Source organism: Pteropus alecto, unplaced genomic scaffold (genome assembly GCF_000325575.1).
Source record: "Pteropus alecto unplaced genomic scaffold, ASM32557v1 scaffold276, whole genome shotgun sequence".
In the NCBI taxonomy this organism is placed as follows: Eukaryota; Metazoa; Chordata; class Mammalia; order Chiroptera; family Pteropodidae; genus Pteropus; species Pteropus alecto.
This window is the reverse complement of record NW_006438074.1, coordinates 3,101,136-3,118,800: the sequence shown is the minus strand read 5'-3', so window position 1 is coordinate 3,118,800 and position 17,665 is coordinate 3,101,136. Positions and strand designations below refer to the sequence as shown.

The 17,665-nt window shown below is 32.0% G+C and overlaps 1 protein-coding gene and 2 pseudogenes across 1 annotated transcript in view; 1 reads left to right on the top strand and 2 right to left on the bottom strand.

Moving 5' to 3' along the window:
- The window catches only part of LOC102893835 (coiled-coil domain-containing protein 170-like), a 29,062-nt gene that overhangs the window by 4,587 nt on the left and 6,810 nt on the right, over positions 1-17,665 (top strand). Inside the window, exons 2-5 of the mRNA XM_025049098.1 lie at positions 4,091-4,219; positions 8,886-9,142; positions 14,573-14,708; positions 16,353-16,667. Coding sequence (XP_024904866.1) covers positions 4,091-4,219; positions 8,886-9,142; positions 14,573-14,708; positions 16,353-16,667 — 837 coding nt within the window. The remainder of the gene's footprint in view (positions 1-4,090; positions 4,220-8,885; positions 9,143-14,572; positions 14,709-16,352; positions 16,668-17,665) is intronic.
- On the bottom strand, positions 259-377 carry LOC112482469 (annotated as a pseudogene).
- On the bottom strand, positions 701-819 carry LOC112482437 (annotated as a pseudogene).

Genomic DNA, 17,665 nt, shown 5'->3' with positions numbered 1-17,665 from the left:
TATGCGTCAGTGGAAAGTTGGAAGAGGATGCGGCCTTGGACAGCTGCACTCTCAAGACCGGGAATCTGGTCACTAAACAGGTCCATACGGCTTTTCGGACAAGACTGTATTGTAATATGTATTTTACGTTGTGTGAGAACAGAATTGTATGGAACATGTCTAAACATTTGAGATGTTATACATGGTGCGTGTTCCTCAGTATTGTTGTTTGCTTCCACAAAGGATAAACTGTGCTGCTTGTTTACATTTCTTTTTTAACACCTACAGCACCTGGTATTCCTTGGTGGTCTCCCATCCAGGTACTCACCGGGCCCGACCCTGCTTAGCTTCCGAGATCAGACGAGACGGGACAGGTTCAGGGTGGCATGGCCGTAGACAATGCTGCTTGTTTAGACAGTTCATTTTTGAATTATTTATATCAGATGGTAAAAAGGCATTCATTTCTTTTTATGGAGAAATACTATAGGGAGAATTTGGAATTTTTTTTTTTTTTTTTTTTTTTAATTTTTTAGGTGAGGCAACCCTTGGTTGACCTCACAGACTGCAAGGACCTTGTCAGCTTACAATCCTTTATATATTTTTTACACCTATAGTACCTGGTCTTCCTAGGTGGTCTCTCATCGAAGTACTAACCAAACCCAACCCTGCTTAGCTTCCGAGATTAGACAAGATCGGGCTTGTTCAGGGTAGCATGGCTGTAGACTTATAGCATTCTGTCTTCCTAGGTGGTCTCCCATCGAAGTACTAACCAAACCGAACCCTGCTTAGCTTCCGAGATTAGACGAGATCAGGCTTGTTCAGGGTAGCATGGCTGTAGACTTTCATAGCATTCTTATATGATCCTTTATATTTCTGCGATATCAGTGAGAGTTCTTTTTGATTCACGAAAATTTAGTCTGTGCATGTTAACTGCTGCATAGAATTTCATTACAAGTTATATTAATATGTCACAGTTTTTATACATTTTTTATCATTTTAGCTTTACAGTTTTATACATTTTAATTTTTTCTTATATATATAAGCTTCTTATATATACAAGCTTATACAGCATGAGTCTTTATCCATATATTCTAAACTATAAAACCAGAAAAATTTTCAAGCTGTATTTAAAAGAACTTATCTAGAAAAATAAATTTATGTTGAATTTTTCTTATTGTTATAAATTACAAGCCTAATTAGATATAATAATTATTTTTTCTTTTTATTATTGATGTTTATAATCTTGGCAATATTGTAATATACTAAATAAGACATTTATCACACTTTAATCAGTTTACTTTTTTGTTTTAGATCTCATGCATACTCAAGTTAATCATACTTAGTTCATAGTACGTGATCATCTTTTTGTGCAAGGCCCCTCTATTTTTTCCCCATCGCTTCCGTTATATCTCATCTCAATCTGTTTGAATGCATCTTTTAAAAATATATACTTTTGTTTTATGTATGATCTTTTAAAATGTCCTAAATAGAAAAGAACTATCAAATGTATACACACAGGTTAGTTAATAAATACCTATGAACCTACCACTTAGTTTCATGGAACACTGCCAGTACCTTACAAGTTTCCTGTGTCCCCTTTCCTGACTAAATCCTTTTCCACTAAACTTCAAAATAGTAGGTATTTTGAATTGTGTCAGTCTCTTCCTTCTCTTCCTAGTTATATCACCCATATATGTATCCCTAATCGATATTAATTTTGTTTTAAAAGTTTTATGAATGGAATTATACTGTTTTTATTCTTTTATGATTTGCTGCTTTTACTTAGATTTGTATTGATATATATACAGTTGTTAATAATTTCCATTATTTTGTACTGTTCTATGAATGTATCATATCATGTGTTTAGTTTTTCTTTTTCAAATAATAATAATAATTCTTGCTTTTAACTAGAAAAGTTAGTCCATTTATATTTATTGACATTACCGATTATTTGACTATATTTCTACTATCACATTATATGTATTCTGTTTGTCCCATTTTTTCTTGCTTCCTTTTCCCTCCTCTCATGCCAAGAACTGATTATGTTTTTGGTTCGTTGTGTTGTACTTGTTTTCTTTTTTCTCATTCCATTGTTTTCTTTTTCTGCTGGTTTAGAAGTTATATGCTATATGGCTATTGCTTTAGTGGTTATATTAGTGATTTTAACATTATTCTTAACTAAGCTAACTGAACTCTTTGTTATGAGAAATCTGAAGATTTTAAAGTGCTATAAGGTGTTTTTCTCCCTTTAGTGTATATGTATTTTTTTTGGTCCTGTTCTTTATTTTGGCTCTATTCTTTATTTTTAACTTTATAAATCAGATTCTTAAAATTAGTGCTTAGTTAATATACCCACATTTGCGATTAATTTTTGTTGCCTATTCTTGTATTTCAAACTTTTTAAGTTCATTTTCTATGAGAAATTTATCTTTTAGAATTTTCTTAAATGAGGGCCTAATGGTAGTAAATTCAATTTTTGTTTGTCTAAAATGTCTTTATTCTACTCTTAATCTTAAAACATGTCTTTCAGTACAAAATTCTCTTTGACAGTTACCATATTTCCTGATTTGAAGAAACAGTACTATTTTATGCACCATTATGAAATTTAAAACTGTGTTAAACTATCCACAATATACATCAACTTTGAGATGCATTCCAATTTCAGAGATGTGAAAATTTGTGCCTCTCAGAATCAATGATATATGATCTATTTTTTTTGTTACATTACAGATATCATTCTGCTGTTTTCTAGCTTCTTTGTTACTATTGAGAAATCACTCACCAGTCCATGCTACTTCTATGTAATTATCTGTCCTTTGTATTGTCTGCTTCATAGATATTTTTTTTTAATGTTCTGCAGTTTCACTATGAGTGTGTAGATAAAGAATTCTTTTTATTCTTTTTGGGATTTGCTAGACCACTTAGATTGGTATCTTTTAACAATTCTGTAAAATTCTCAGACATTATTTCTTCAATTTTGCCTCCACTCCATTCTTTAAATTATGGCTTTCTTGGACTCCAATTAGACATGTGATAGACTTTTTATTTTATTCTCTGTGTCCTTAAACTCTCTTGAACATTTACCATGTATTTTTTTCTACAGTTGTCCTCTTGATAATTCCTTCATACTTATCTTTAAATCCACTCATTCTTCAGGTAGGTCTAATCTGCTTTTAATGGGTCCGTTCAATTTTCAAATTAAAGTTATTACACTTTTCATTTCTAAAAGTCTTATTTGATTGTTTTTCCAATATATTTATTCTTTGTGGTCTCTTGCGATTTACTCATATTTTCAAAGTTCTTTTTATTTCTTTAAGTATTTAAACAGTTATTTTGTATGCTCTTGTGCAAGTCTTTGTTCCTTAGTAGGCATAACATTCTAAAACCTGATAACTTTAGAAAAAAGCACCATGTGATACATTCATACGCTTTTTAGAGATTTAAGTTAATACATTTTTCTTGGTTTCATTTGAATCATATAAGCTTTGTTCTTACCAAAAGTTATACTAATTACAATTTAGAACATTGCACACCTTCTTGACAATAGAGGGAAATATTGTAATACAGGTAAATACTCCTTTAATTTTTACCCTCAATATAGGTGTGGAAGAAACAAAATTGATGTTGATTTACTGAAATCAAGTTTTTTAAAAATCAACTTTTTTTGATAATAATACGTAGACATTATTTTGTAAACAAAAATAAAACAATAGTGGTAAATCTTTCATCAGTGGCCTTCCAATAGTTCGAGTTTTTATAAAGCTTTTATTAGATGTGAATTAAAATTTCCCTAAACATTTTATTTGTATCTTCTTGATTTCTATACTCTCAGAAATTGTCTACTTAGATTTCTGCATTTACTTATGGCTGGTGTTATAAATAAGTTATCAGGTAAGAATTATTAGAAAAATGTAAAGTAGCCTTTTAGGTCCACATATTACTTGCTATTTTCCTGAGACCTATTGCATTTGTTAGGATAGCACCTCAAAATGAATATTTTAAAAGTTGTATTCTATTTAGAGCTACTTATTTGAGTTTGTGGTGGGCTAGAACATTGTGGGTTTTGCTCTGTAGAGTATACGTTCAGTTAATTTGCAATTTCTCTTTGTAGGCTTGTTTTGATTCACTTCTTGAAGTGGTTTCCACCAGGAACCCAATCATGTACAATAAAAAGACAGCTGATCCAGTCCATCCTGACTTTGCTGGTTTGTTGGTGAAAAACAAGAATCTTTTAGCTGAGGTACATGGATTATCTGAAAATAAAACACTATGGGAAATTGTATCTTCTGTAAAAGTAGGGAGAAAAAAATTCTGATAAGGGCTTCAAAATATTTCATCAACTCAGTTTTGCTTTTTTCTCAATATTAAATTCTCTTATCCCTGAGGAACACTAATTTAGACCCAAATCTGACTTTTGCTAGAGAAGTCCCTTTGAAGATGGTGCATAGTTAAGTGCTTTTGAGTTGACTGCCAAGTGCTAGGGTTTTAGAACATTGGTTATAAACTGCCATGCTCAAAATTAATGTAATAATAATAATTACATGTATTAAACATTTTTAATGGAAAAGATGAGTTTCTATTTTCAATATGGCACCAAATAGCAAATATCCATTATTCTTATTTAAAACTTGACAAAACATCTGAGTAATATCAACAGATGAAAAATAAAGAAACCACATTTATAGGAAATGCTTTGACTTTTATTCCCTATGATGAACTAGAGAGTGATTGTAGGATTTTTTACTTGAGTCCAAGTACATCAGGATATTTGTTGCAGGAGATAGTCTTATAGATAACTATGGTTGGAATCCCAAGGCCATTGTCATTATTAAAGGTACTATGATATGGCTGTTTATGTCTGTACTGCCTCTGTGGTTACCTTCAAGTAAAATGTTCCAAATGCTTACATTCTGGGACACTGACAATCCCTTCGAATAAGTAACTATTTATGGGATATATTAGTTTGCTAGGGCTGCTATAACAAAGTACCACAGACTAGGGGGCTTAAAAAACAAAAGTTTATTTACTCACAGTTCTCAAGGCTAGAATTCTGAGACAAGAATTCAGCAGATTTGGTTTCTTCTTTCTTATGTTGTTTTTCTAGCTTTATTGCCACATAATCAACATATAACATTGTGCAAATTTGAGGTATATATACTGTGATTATTCAATATATGTATATATTACAAAATGATTTCCACAATAAGGTTAATTAATACCTCTGTCATGTCACCTCACATATTTACTGTGTGTGTGTGTGTGTGTGTGTGTGTGTGTGTGTGTGTGTGTGTGTGTGTGGTGAAAATGTTGATTTCTTCTGAGGCCTCTTTCCTTAGCTTGTAGGTGGCCATCTGTTCTCTGTGCTCTCACATGGTCTTCCTTCTGTAACTGTGTCCAGATTTCCTCTTCTCTAAGAACATGGATCATATTGGATTAGTACCCACCCTAAAGATCTCATTTTAACTTAATTATCTTTTTAAAGACCCTATCATCAAATACAGTCACATTTTGAAGTACCAGGGTTAGAACTTGAACATGTGAATTTTGAGGGGGCGCAACTCATAACAGTGGCCTTATTCCTTGGGGCCTCTTTTCTGCCCAGGACCTCATTAAGGTTCTTTTCTACTATCTCATCTGTCAATAGCCTGACTCCAACTTTCATATAAACAGATATAAATATTGATATAGATATATGGGTAAATGTATATATATTTTCATTTTATTTATGCTCATATTTTCCCCTTTTTTAGCATAGATGGGTGAAGAGAGGTAAATTTAAATGGTTAAATTTACGTAGATACAATAAATCTTATAACATTGTGGTGATTTTTTAATTTGTCCTTTTTTTCAGAAAAATAGGGTACTAATCCCTGAAAATTGTAGAAATTTTACTATGGGTAGCATTGTTGTTCTTTCCCCACAGTATAATTTACTACTAATACTTAAGAAGTTTGGGATTTTTAACAATTTAGAATTTGAATAAGATTAAGGTTTACTTCTATGTCTAATTCATAAAAAACCTTTTAAACCAATTTGTCAAAAAAGATCACAGGATTTAAACCTTGTTTAAAGCAAATATACTTTTTTTCAAGAATTTCAAAGTACTTTTTTAAAGCAGTTTTATACATGTACATAAATCATTTGGTAACTATATTTTTAATCTATTTGTCAAAGCAGATAACTAAAAGACTCTACAAAAGTCTCATTTTGACTTGATTTTAGATATCACATATATTTAAAAGTATTCTATAGCTTGTAGTGGCATTTTCTGAATTTAATAAAAATTAGTGACAGTTACTACATGATTTCCCTGTGTTAAAGTTATTTTTTTTTAATTGTGATTCAACAGATTACATTCAGCATGAGTCATCTTTCTCTTTTCCAATACCTATTATTTGATCTCACAGGAACACAATTGTCTTGATGAGACAGTTTTTCTCTTCACTGCATGCATTTTATTTATTTTTTGTTGTTATAATTAACTTTATCTCTTTGTGGGACATACAAAAATAATTATCATATGTTTCTGCCCAATAATGGAGAAACGGGTGCAAAAGAGCTATATTTAAGAAAAGCTAGATATAGAAGGGATAATATTCAAGTATTTGGTTGGTGATTATGTTGTCTAGTTTAGGCAATATGATATTTAGCTAAAAGCTGCATACTGCTAAATGGGCTACTGTTATAATAAGTGAATTAAACAACTTATAAAAAATATTACTGATAATATTTATAAAAAGGCCTAGCATCTTAAATTTAAGATAAATTTAATGTGTTTGTCAGTACTTTTAAATTTGATTTTTCATGATGACTTTTGTTTGTGAGAACAATATGACTGTATCTATGCAGATAAGATTTTTTTTTTCCCCTTAGCACAGTAATGAGGCAAATAGTAGAAATCTGGTAGATGTGGCCAGCTTTGGAGTTGGTTAACCCAGACAATATATATTTTGCAGCTAAAGAAAAATATCAGAACCAGTTATTCTTAATTTTAATTGAGATGATTATAGATTCACTTGTGGTTTTAAGAAATAATAGATCCATTGTACACTTTGCTCAGTTTCTTCCAATAGTCTAATGTTGCAAAACTATAGTATAATATAACAGCCTGAATATTAACATTGATGTGATACAATTCACCAGTCTTATTCAGATTTTCCTAGTTTTCTTGGTGCTTCTTTGTGTGTTTGTGTGTATTAAGTTCTAAACAATCACTCAAGATATTGAACAGTTAGTTTCAATACCACTAAGATCTTTCCCATTGCCGTTTTATATCCATACGTACTTCCTTTCCACCCTTAGCACCTGGCAATCACTAATCTCAACTCCGTTCCTAAATGTTGTCATTTCAAAATTTTATGTACTCAAAAAGCTAAACACAGTGTTGCCATATGACCCAGCAATCCCATTCTTAGGTAGATACACAAGAGAATTGAAATATATATTTACATAAAAACTTGTAAATGAATGTTCATAGTAGCATTATTTATAAAGCCCCAAAATGAATACAACCCAAGTGTCCAGCTAATGAGTGGCTAACAAATGTGGTATATCCACACAGTAGAACTTTATTCAGCCATAAAAAGGAATGAAGTACTGAATCATGCTATAACGTGGATGAACCTAGAAAACGTTATGCTAAGTAAAAATAAACCAATTACAAGAAGCAACATATTGTATGATTTCATTCATATGAAATGTCTAGAGTAGGCAAATCCACAGAGACAGAGTAGATTAGTGGTTGCCAGGAGCTGGGAGGGATGGAGGAAATGAGGAGTGACTACTAATGGGTATAAGGTATCTTTAAGGGATAATGAAATTGTTCTGGAATTAGATCATGATAATGGTTGTACAACCTGTGAATATACTAAACACTACTGAATTGTTTGCTTTAAAGGGTAAATTTTATGGTATGTGAATTATATCTCAATATTGCTGTACAACTCTATGAATATACTAAAAACCATGCGACTGTATAGTTTAAATGGGTGAATTTATTACTTATATCTCAATAAAGCTGTTTTTAAAATGCTTTATAAATAGAATCATATATATGTATCCTTTTGGGACTGGCTTTTTCACTCAGCATAATTTCCTGGAGATTTATTCAAGTTGTACGTATTAACAGTTTGGTCTTTTTTATTACTGAATCCATGGTATATGTACCACAGTTTGTTTAACCATTCACTTGCTGACATATATCTGGGTTGCTTCCAATTTTTTTTGGCTATTACAAATAAATGCTACCCAAAACTAAAAAAAAAACACACATCCCTCACGGCAGCTGCACCTCCTTCCTCTCCAATCATTTTTGGTTCCTTCCTTCTGCTAGCAGCCTGTGGTGGCTCTCCTGTTTTGCTTCCCCTCTCACAAGATATCACTCTTGCTTCTCTTGATCATTTTATGACCTCTTCTTTCCTTTATTTGCCTTGAAAAATATGTATGTATTTAATCAATTTAAGCTTTGATCTTCCTCCTGACTCTCCTATTCACACATTTCTCTGATCAGCACAAGTAAGGCCAGGAACCAATGATAGAAACGTAGGCTGCTCCTTACCTGTGCACACACTCCCCTTTACAGTACATCATAAAACACCTATGGCCAAAGCATTAAGTATTTCTTTTCTGCTAGGAAATATAGAAATCATTATTGGTATAATTTACTCTTGTAGCAAGATGTAAATAATGTTGATGAGAGTAAAATCACTTATTCCAAACCATATGTGTCAATATGGTATGATTTCTTAAATGTATTTAACCTTAGACTATACTGTTAGAAGATTTGAAAGCCTTCGTTTTATTGTACAATAATATGTAATTTAAATATCCATAATGATTTAGAATCATGAATTTTCTAAAACCAAAATTATAAATGATTTTAAATAACACTTTCCATTTCTCACTAGCTAAGAAATCTTCAAAACAAACTTTTCATAAAAGAAACTTCATTGCAAGAAATGAAGAGTGAGCTAGAAAGTTACAAAGAAAATAACATGCAACAGTCATTCCAGATAATGTCCCTGAAAGATGATATCAAAGACCTAGAGGAACTTATTGCTTCTCTAACCAGAATTAAATCTTTGAAAAGTACCAATATTCAGAGTCTTGAAAGAGGCAACTGGGATCTATCTGAAAGAATTCTAGAACTAGAAAATCGTCTAAGGTAGGGAATTTTTAGTTTGTTTGCAAACATGTCATTTGTCATAAGCTTGCAAATAGTATATGAACTCTATATTCCCAATTGATCACAGAATTTAAATCTGGTAGAATTTCTCATAATACCTGACTCAACATTATTATATTTTTAGAGAACATTTTTATTGAGATATAATTCACATACCATTAAAATTCACCCTTTAAAGTATACAATTCAGTAGTTTTAATATATTCACAAATCTGTGCAATCACCAGCAATATCTAATTCCTGAAAATCTTCATCACCCCCTAAAGAAACCATGCCCATTAACAGTTAATCCCTATTCCACTCTCTCCTATCTCTGACAACTACCAATCTACTTTTTTTCTATATGGACTTATTTTTTTCTGGACATTTCATATGAATGCAGTTATATAATATATGGCCTCTGTGTCTGACTTCTTTCACTTAGCACAATGTTTTCAAGATTAATTCATGTTGTAGCATAAATTGGTACTTCATCTCTTTTATGGCTTAATATTATTCCATTATATAGCTATACTACATTTCATTTATCTGTTCATCAGTTGATGGATATTGGGTTGTTCATTTTTGGGGGGAGTACTTTATGAATAATGCTATGAATATTTTTTGTATGAGTTTTTATATGACTATATGTTTTATTTCTCTTAGGTATATGCCTTAGGAGTAGAATTGCTGGGTCATAAAGTAATTCTATATTTAACCTTTTGAGATTACTTTGATAAACTTCCAGGCTGCTTTCCAAGGCAGCTGCACCATTTTACATTCCTACCTGCAATGTGTGAGGATTCCAATTTCTCCACATTTTCACCAACACATGTTATTGTCCATCTTTTTCATTATAGCCATTCTAGTGAATACGAAATCATATTTCATTGTGATTTCACTTTGCACTTTCATAATAACCAAACATGTTGAACATCTTTTCATGTGCTTATTGGCCATTTGTATATTTTCTTTGTAGAAATATCTATTCAGATCCTTTGCCCATTTTTAAATTGGGTTATTGTCTTTACTATTGAGTTATAAGTGTTCGTTATACATTCTGGATACTAGACCCTTATCAGATACATGATTTGTGAATGCTTTCTCCCATCTTTAGGTTGTCTTTTTATTTTCTTATTGGTTTTCTTTGAAGTACACAATTTTTATTTATTTTATTTATTTTATTTTATTTTTTTCAAAATACAGTAGAAAAGAAAAGCTTTATTAGAAAAGAAAGTACACTTCCAGACATGGAAGTGAGCATGAGCAAGAGAAGTATGGCTCAAAAGGCCCCAAATTTTTAAATTTTGATGAAGTTTATAGTTTTTTTCATTGTTTTGTTGATGTCATATCTGAGAAACCACTCCCTACTCCAGGGTTGTGAAGATTTACATGTATTTATCCTTTTAAGAGTTACAGTTTTAGCACTTAAATTTATGTCTTTGGTTTATTTTGACTATTTTTTTGTATATGTTGTGAGTTAGAAATCCAGATTTATTCTTTTTCATGTAAAGATCCACTAGCTGTCTCAGCATCACTTGTTGAAAAGACTATCTTTCTCCTGTTGAGTTGTCTTGACAATTTTTCAAAAAAAAATCAATTGACTGGATTCTCATTTCTATTCTATTGGTCTATATGTCTATACTATGCCAGTACCATACTGTCCTAAATACTGTAGCTTTGTATTAAGTTTTGAAGTGTGAGTCCTCCAATTTTTTCAATATTATTTTAGCTATGCTGGGTCCCTTGCTTTTCCACATGAATTTTAAGATTTGCTTGTAAATTTCTGTAAAAAAAAGTCAACTGGGATTTTGATAGCAATTTGTTGTATTTCTAGATCAATTTGGGGAGCATTGCCATCTTAACATTAAATCTTCCAGTCCATGAACGTGGGGCATCTTTTTATTACTTAGATCCTCTTTCATTACAAAAATATTTTGTCATTTTCAGTGTACATGTTTTACATTTCTTTTGTTAAATTTATTTATAAATATATTATTCTTTCTATGCATTAGAAATGGAACTTTTTAAAATGTCATTGCAAATTGATCATTTTGAGGAAATAGAAATATAATTGACTTCCATATATCAATCTTGTATCCTGAGACATTGCTATACTTGTTTATTAGCTCTAACAGTTTTCTTGTAGATTCCTTAGGGTTTTATCTATATATGACCATGTCATCTGCAAAGAGATTTACTTCTTCCTCTCTAGTCTGGATGCTTTTAATTTATTTTTATTGCCTAATTGCCTTGGTTCAAACCTTCCATACAATGTTGAATGTAAATGGTGAGAAACAGACATCCTTGTTTTGTTCTTGATCTCAGGGGAAAAGCTTTCAGTCTTTCACCATTAAGAGTGATGTTAGCTACGAATCTTTTATAGATATTCTTTATCAGATTGAGGAAATTGCCTTCTATTTCTAGTTTGTTGAGAGTTTATATCATGAAAGTGTGTTAGATTTTTGTCAAATGATTTTTCTTCATCTACTGGGATGATTGTGTGGTTTCAGCCTTTATACCATTTGTTATTCTTAGACTTGTGGTTACTTAGTTTGTGTATATAGAGAGGAGATATTTGATCACGTGCTCTTGGTTCATATTGGTAATATTTAAGAAACCTACACAATATGAAAAGCCATTGTATTCAGATACGAATACTGGTGTAAACTGCTTATATTCTATATTGGTTAGCATATATTGGCTCACCTGATAGGTTGAAGTTTCTTCTAGGTCTTGCATTTCTCAGATCACTTTAAAAAAGAAAATATGAAGAAGCTTGAAACTAAGTAAGGAAATAAACCTCTATTCAGACTGAGAAATTAGTTAAAATTTAAGGCCACGAAGAAGAGTGGAATTTCTTTTTTTCTGGTTTGCAATGTCTGAAAAAAGAAAACTGACAAAGTTGAAGTGAAGAACTGATTAAAAATAATTCATTATCCAAGTAAATATCTTCTCAGTGGTAAGGTACCACCTGAAGTTGGTCTCTAGTTTGACCCCTAAACGGCTGACCAATCACTGCAAACCCTTCAACGCAATTTTGAATATAGCCGCAGAGTGAGTCACTCTGGACTTTTTGCTTTTGTTTTGTCCTTGGTGCCAACAGGAAAGGTGGCTGTATGGCATACCATACATTCCCTTACCGCGCCCCGCCCACCGCCCCATCAATTTGTTAATGTTGAAGGGGAAAAGAAGTACTAGAAGCAGCTCTTATGGAGTGAACTCTGGAGCAGACTCTGGAAAAGGATTGTTCTTAGACCATATCTGGCTTCCAGCCCCTTTAGCTGTTTTCTCTTTGCAGTTAGTACAGTTAGGAGCAAAAGGCCCAGCACTTTTTGCTTTTGTTCTATTGGTTACTGAAAAAAGTATGCTAAAATATGATTATTTATAATAATCAATTCTATTTTGTTATATTAATTAACTATATTAATCAATTATGATTGCAGATTTGTGTCTCTCACTTTTACTTCTGTTTACTTTTGCTTTATATATTTTGAAACTATTTGCATTCTTATTTAGGATTTATATCTTTCTGTTGAATTTTCACTTTTATTATTATGAAATATTCTTCTTTATCTTTTATATACTTCTTGTGTTAAAGTCTACTTTGGTATTAACTTAGCTATACCATTATACTGTTCTCATGGTATAGTATTTTCCATTTTTTCATTTACATGTTTGTGTGTCCTTATATATAAAGTCTACATCTTGCAAAATGCTTAGCATTAGTTGTATTTTTAACCCAATCTGATACTCTTGTCTTAATTGTTGGATTTAAGTCTACCACATTGTTATTTATTGTTTGTTTTTCCCATCTGTTCTCTGTTCTTTTATTACTCCTTCACCATTTTCTTTTGGATTAATCCAGTTTTTTATTATTCCATTTGTCTCCTCTCTTATCTTTTGAACTGTCATTTAGTTTTTACTAGAGTTTATGATTATAAAATGTATATTTATTATTCTATTTTAGATTTATACTTTTATGATATCCCAAAATAGAAACTGTATAACAGTTTAACTTTATTTAGCCATCTCATGCTCTTTGCTATTGTTATGACATATTTTATCTTTTCAAATTTTACAAATCCCATAATATATTATTATTGTTTTTGTTAACTGTCAGTATAAATTTCTATTTACCCACACACCTACCCTTTCTGGTGCATTTCATTCCTTCCTACAATTCTGTGCAGTCACCAGGGATCGTTTTCGTTCATCCTGAGAAATTGCCTGTACTATTTCTTATAATGCAGTTCTTCTGACAATTTTTCCATTTTTTTCCTTCTGAAACTATTTCATTTTCATTTTTTGAAGGATTTTTTTTACTGCATACAGAATTCTGGGATGTCAGTAATTTTTCTTTCATCACTCAAAGACATCATTTGATTATCTTCTATAGTTTCTGTTGAAAACTGAGTCATGAGTCTTATTGTAACTTTGAAGGTAATGTGTACTTTTTCTCTGACTGCTTTTAATTGGTAGCTGTTTGACTATGATGTATCTTGGTGTGGCTTTCTTAGTATCTGTCCTGCTTAGGATTTGCAAAACTTATTGAATCTATCAACTGATGTCTTTCATCAGGTTTGGAAAATTCTTGGGAATTGTTTTTTCAAATATTGTTTCTGTACTATTCTGTCTCTACACTCATTCTAAGGCTACAATTACAGGTATGTTAGACTTGTTGAGTTTGTCCTACATGTCTCTAATACAATTTTTTGAATTAAAATATTTTTCCTTAGATAATACAGGTAATTATATTTATATATTTTTCTGATAATTTCTTTTGACCTAACTCAAATTCATTAATTCTGTAGGGTGCAGTTCTTAGACAGAAAAGGACATAAAAATCATGGAAGATGGACTGAAACCTTAACGTAGCTACAGGGTAGAAAATACTACCAATACCTAGCAATTGGTCATCAAAATGAGAACCAAATAATTAGCTATTTGTATATTTGATAATAAGTCAAGTTTTTACATATGGTATTCTCTATTGCTGTATCATTATTTCTAGTTCCTTTTTCCCTCATCAAATCCCAGTAGAAGAGCCCATTACAATGTCATTAAAAACCGGGTACTTGTGTTTCTGTGAAACCTCCCGATCATCACACTATTACCAGCAGTGGCAGGCAAATATTCATACTCAAATTTCCCATTAAAAAGGATGATTTCATAATTGCCCTCCCCAAGGGTAACTACTTCAAGACTTAACCCTGAATTGTTTTTCTCTTCATTCCTCTGCCATTTCTAGTCTCTCCTTAGAAATAGTTGGGTAACTGCACAGCTCTTTTCATAAGAAAAAAAAAATACATTTTTACTTGATATACATATTTAATAGATTTTAAATGGGGAATATTTTCATCATTTTTAATTGAAGTTTTAAAATTGAGTTGGTTTCATGATATTGTTACCTACTGATATCTTACACAGAGTACATCTGATTGAAAGAGAAAAGGCAGAGCGAAAAGCAGACCTTTTGGAGAAAAAGTTAGCAGATGCTAATGGATTCACCCCTTATATGAATATGAAAGGACAAGAAGATACTTCAGATAATTTCATGATGAGGGTGAGAATAAATTTAAATTGATTTTTGAAGGAACAGAATTTTTACCCTTGTGTTACTTCAGGAGATAATAGGCAAATATTGAGTGGTTTGTTGATCCTCTTTGCGGAGGGTCAAAGGCAGCAGCAGTACCTCATCGTTGACTGGAAGGAAGCCTTTCTGAGGTAAGGAGAGAAAGTGCAAGGAGGATCTGCAGTTCTGAAAAAAAAAATTAAAAAAAAAAGATTAGAGAGAGCTGGGAGGAGAGGTGGTGCTTGGAAAGTAAAATATTGAAGTTTTTAATTTATGATATGGGTTATTTCCTGTTGCTAACAAAATCTGCGTTTTTGGATCTGGGTGTAAGGGTTGAAGAGGGGTGTAGGTAAAAGTTATTTGAAACTGAGGCAAGGAATTGCAAAGCTAACTTGCTTGGATCACCTACATTAGACACTGAAATTGAGAATTACAGCATAAGTTGGGTTTAGAAGGAAGAAATGAACCTGGACACGAGTGGATAGCAATTTATAGGATTAGCAGAAGATTTTATAGAAGAATGTTGGAGGAGGATGGGAGGCAGACAATCGTCAAAGAATTGGAAGTATTTTCAAATCCTTAGACTTATAACAGTTTATTATATAGTCTGAATATAAAACGAGGTCTATCATGATCCAATTAATGTGAGGGGTTCCATTTTTAAAACTTCAGGACTGCTTTTAAAATATTTTAAAGTAATTTCAATTTTTAATTGCCTCTCTCAATTCACTATAACATTTTCCATTTTTTTCACTTTCTCTGACTGATCTGCCATATCTCTGAAAACCCTCCTAAACTAGAGTCCTTGCCACTCTGACTTTTTCTTCCATTGCTCTTATTCAGCCCCCTTTTTTTCTAGGCTTTTAGTGATACAAACATCATTACTTCAACAATTCTAGCTCTCCCCTTATTTCCCAGTTTTGTATGACAAAAAGCCCAGAAACTAAACTTGTTTACTCAGCTCCCAGACTCTAATGTGGCAAGAAGGTGGAAAGAAGGCTAAGATTTATAAAGGTAGAATCTTCCTACAGGAGGTAAGGGGAAAGAGAATTACAAGCAGTATTTTTTATTTTCTCCTATTTACAATGGAAGCAGATTGATTACAGGAGTATAAGGGAAAGGTTGGGGGAAAGAAACGTGATTTCTTTCCTTCACACTTTTACATTCTCAAAGTTGTTAAGTGATATTCTATAACCATAACTAAGTTTTTATGAAAATATCCATTTCTCTGCTAACTTTTCATTTAATTACCTTAGCATTTTTTTGATGATCCTTGCTTAAGTCAGTTATTTTATAGGAGATGCAACTTGCTGATTTTTAAATTTCCATTATTCCTTCTACATTTATTAGCTCAAAATTTTCTGTAAAGAGTTTACCCTCATAAACTGGGGCTATTTAGTTAGCTGCTTCTCTAAGCCACATTTTCTATGTTCTCAAAACAATTTCTCTATACCACTATTTCAATACTTTTTGATGTTCTAGTTTGCAATTTCTAGTATGCCCTTGCTTCTCTTATGACTCTTATAACTCTTATTTTCTTTCAAGGGTCTCTTTCCTGAAGTTTTATATTATGACTGTGTTTATATTTCAAAAGAAGGGAAATTGTAAGTTTAACATGTGTATTGGCATATTCAGGATAAAGGTGAAGCTATCCTGGCCAAGAACTTTGAGAGAGACAACTTTTTTCACTCTGAAGGACCAAAAGATGGGCAGAAAATTTGGGATAAATGTCAACAAGATTTAATCCATAAGGAAAAACAAAAATATGAGTTAGACAGACCTCCATATTCATTTGGCTGGGAAACTAAAACTGCACAATCTCACTATCAGAAATTCCTCGGTCAGTTGGCTATTCTTCTGAGCAACAGCGTTGTCCCCATACCAGCCACGGAGGAAGCTGTGAAAGAGAGGATTCAGGAAATTGGTGCAAATGAGCAATCTTGGAAGTCTGTAAGTGTACTGACGGACAAGTTATTCTTTCAAATTTGTTTCTTTTAAGATGTGGATTTTGATATAGCCAATTTAGTATACTCTATGGCTCTAAATTTAATTTTGATGTTGTTTTTATTACTAGAGTAATAAAAGGATATCCATTATTACAGCAGAGGTAGTATAGTGTGTGTGTTGGGAGCAGTGAGCTTCTCTACAAATCCCAGCTCTGTCATTGCCAGCTGTGTGCTCTCTGGCAGGTTGTTTAAACTCTCCGTGCCTGTTTTATTTGTAAAATTTGGCGTGAGGGGGTGGTGGGGTGAGGGAGGATTTAGGAGGGTGTAGTTCCTATCTCAGAGTAGTTTTAAGGATTAAATGGGTTAATACATGATAAATGCTTAGTACAGTTCAGTGTAAGCTCAAGAAATGCTAGCTAAAAATAGTGGTATGGTGAAGATAGCAATTCCATCATGACCAAAAAGTTGAGTCAGTACACTAAAATAAATGATCAAATCAGTTGTTTTCTTTCTTTTTTTTTTTTACGCCTACAGCACCTGGTCTTCCTAGGTGGTCTCCTATCCAAGTACTAACCAGGCCCGACCCTGCTTAGCTTATTTGTTTGAATTTACTTGTCAAGTCTATCAAAATATTGAACCAGCAGGTTTAAGTGGATATATCTCCTTGTCGTGTTCAGATCATTTTAGTAAAATTTTATGATTCTTCACCCTATAATTGAAATGAAAGATGAGTATTTCTTAAATTCAGTGTGTTAGGAAAACCTCCACACAGCAGTCTGTTTAAAGTTACAAAATTTTTTTACACTCTGTTTTCTTAAAATTCATTATACAATTTTCTCTTAAAATTCATTTACACAATATAAGACAATATAAAATGTCTTATATTTACATATCAGAACTTTCTTTTTTTTTCGAAACCGGCATCTATTCAGCAACTTAAGGTTGCTACAGTGTCAATATAGAACTTGCACAATATTGAAATTAAATAGAAATCATGGACCA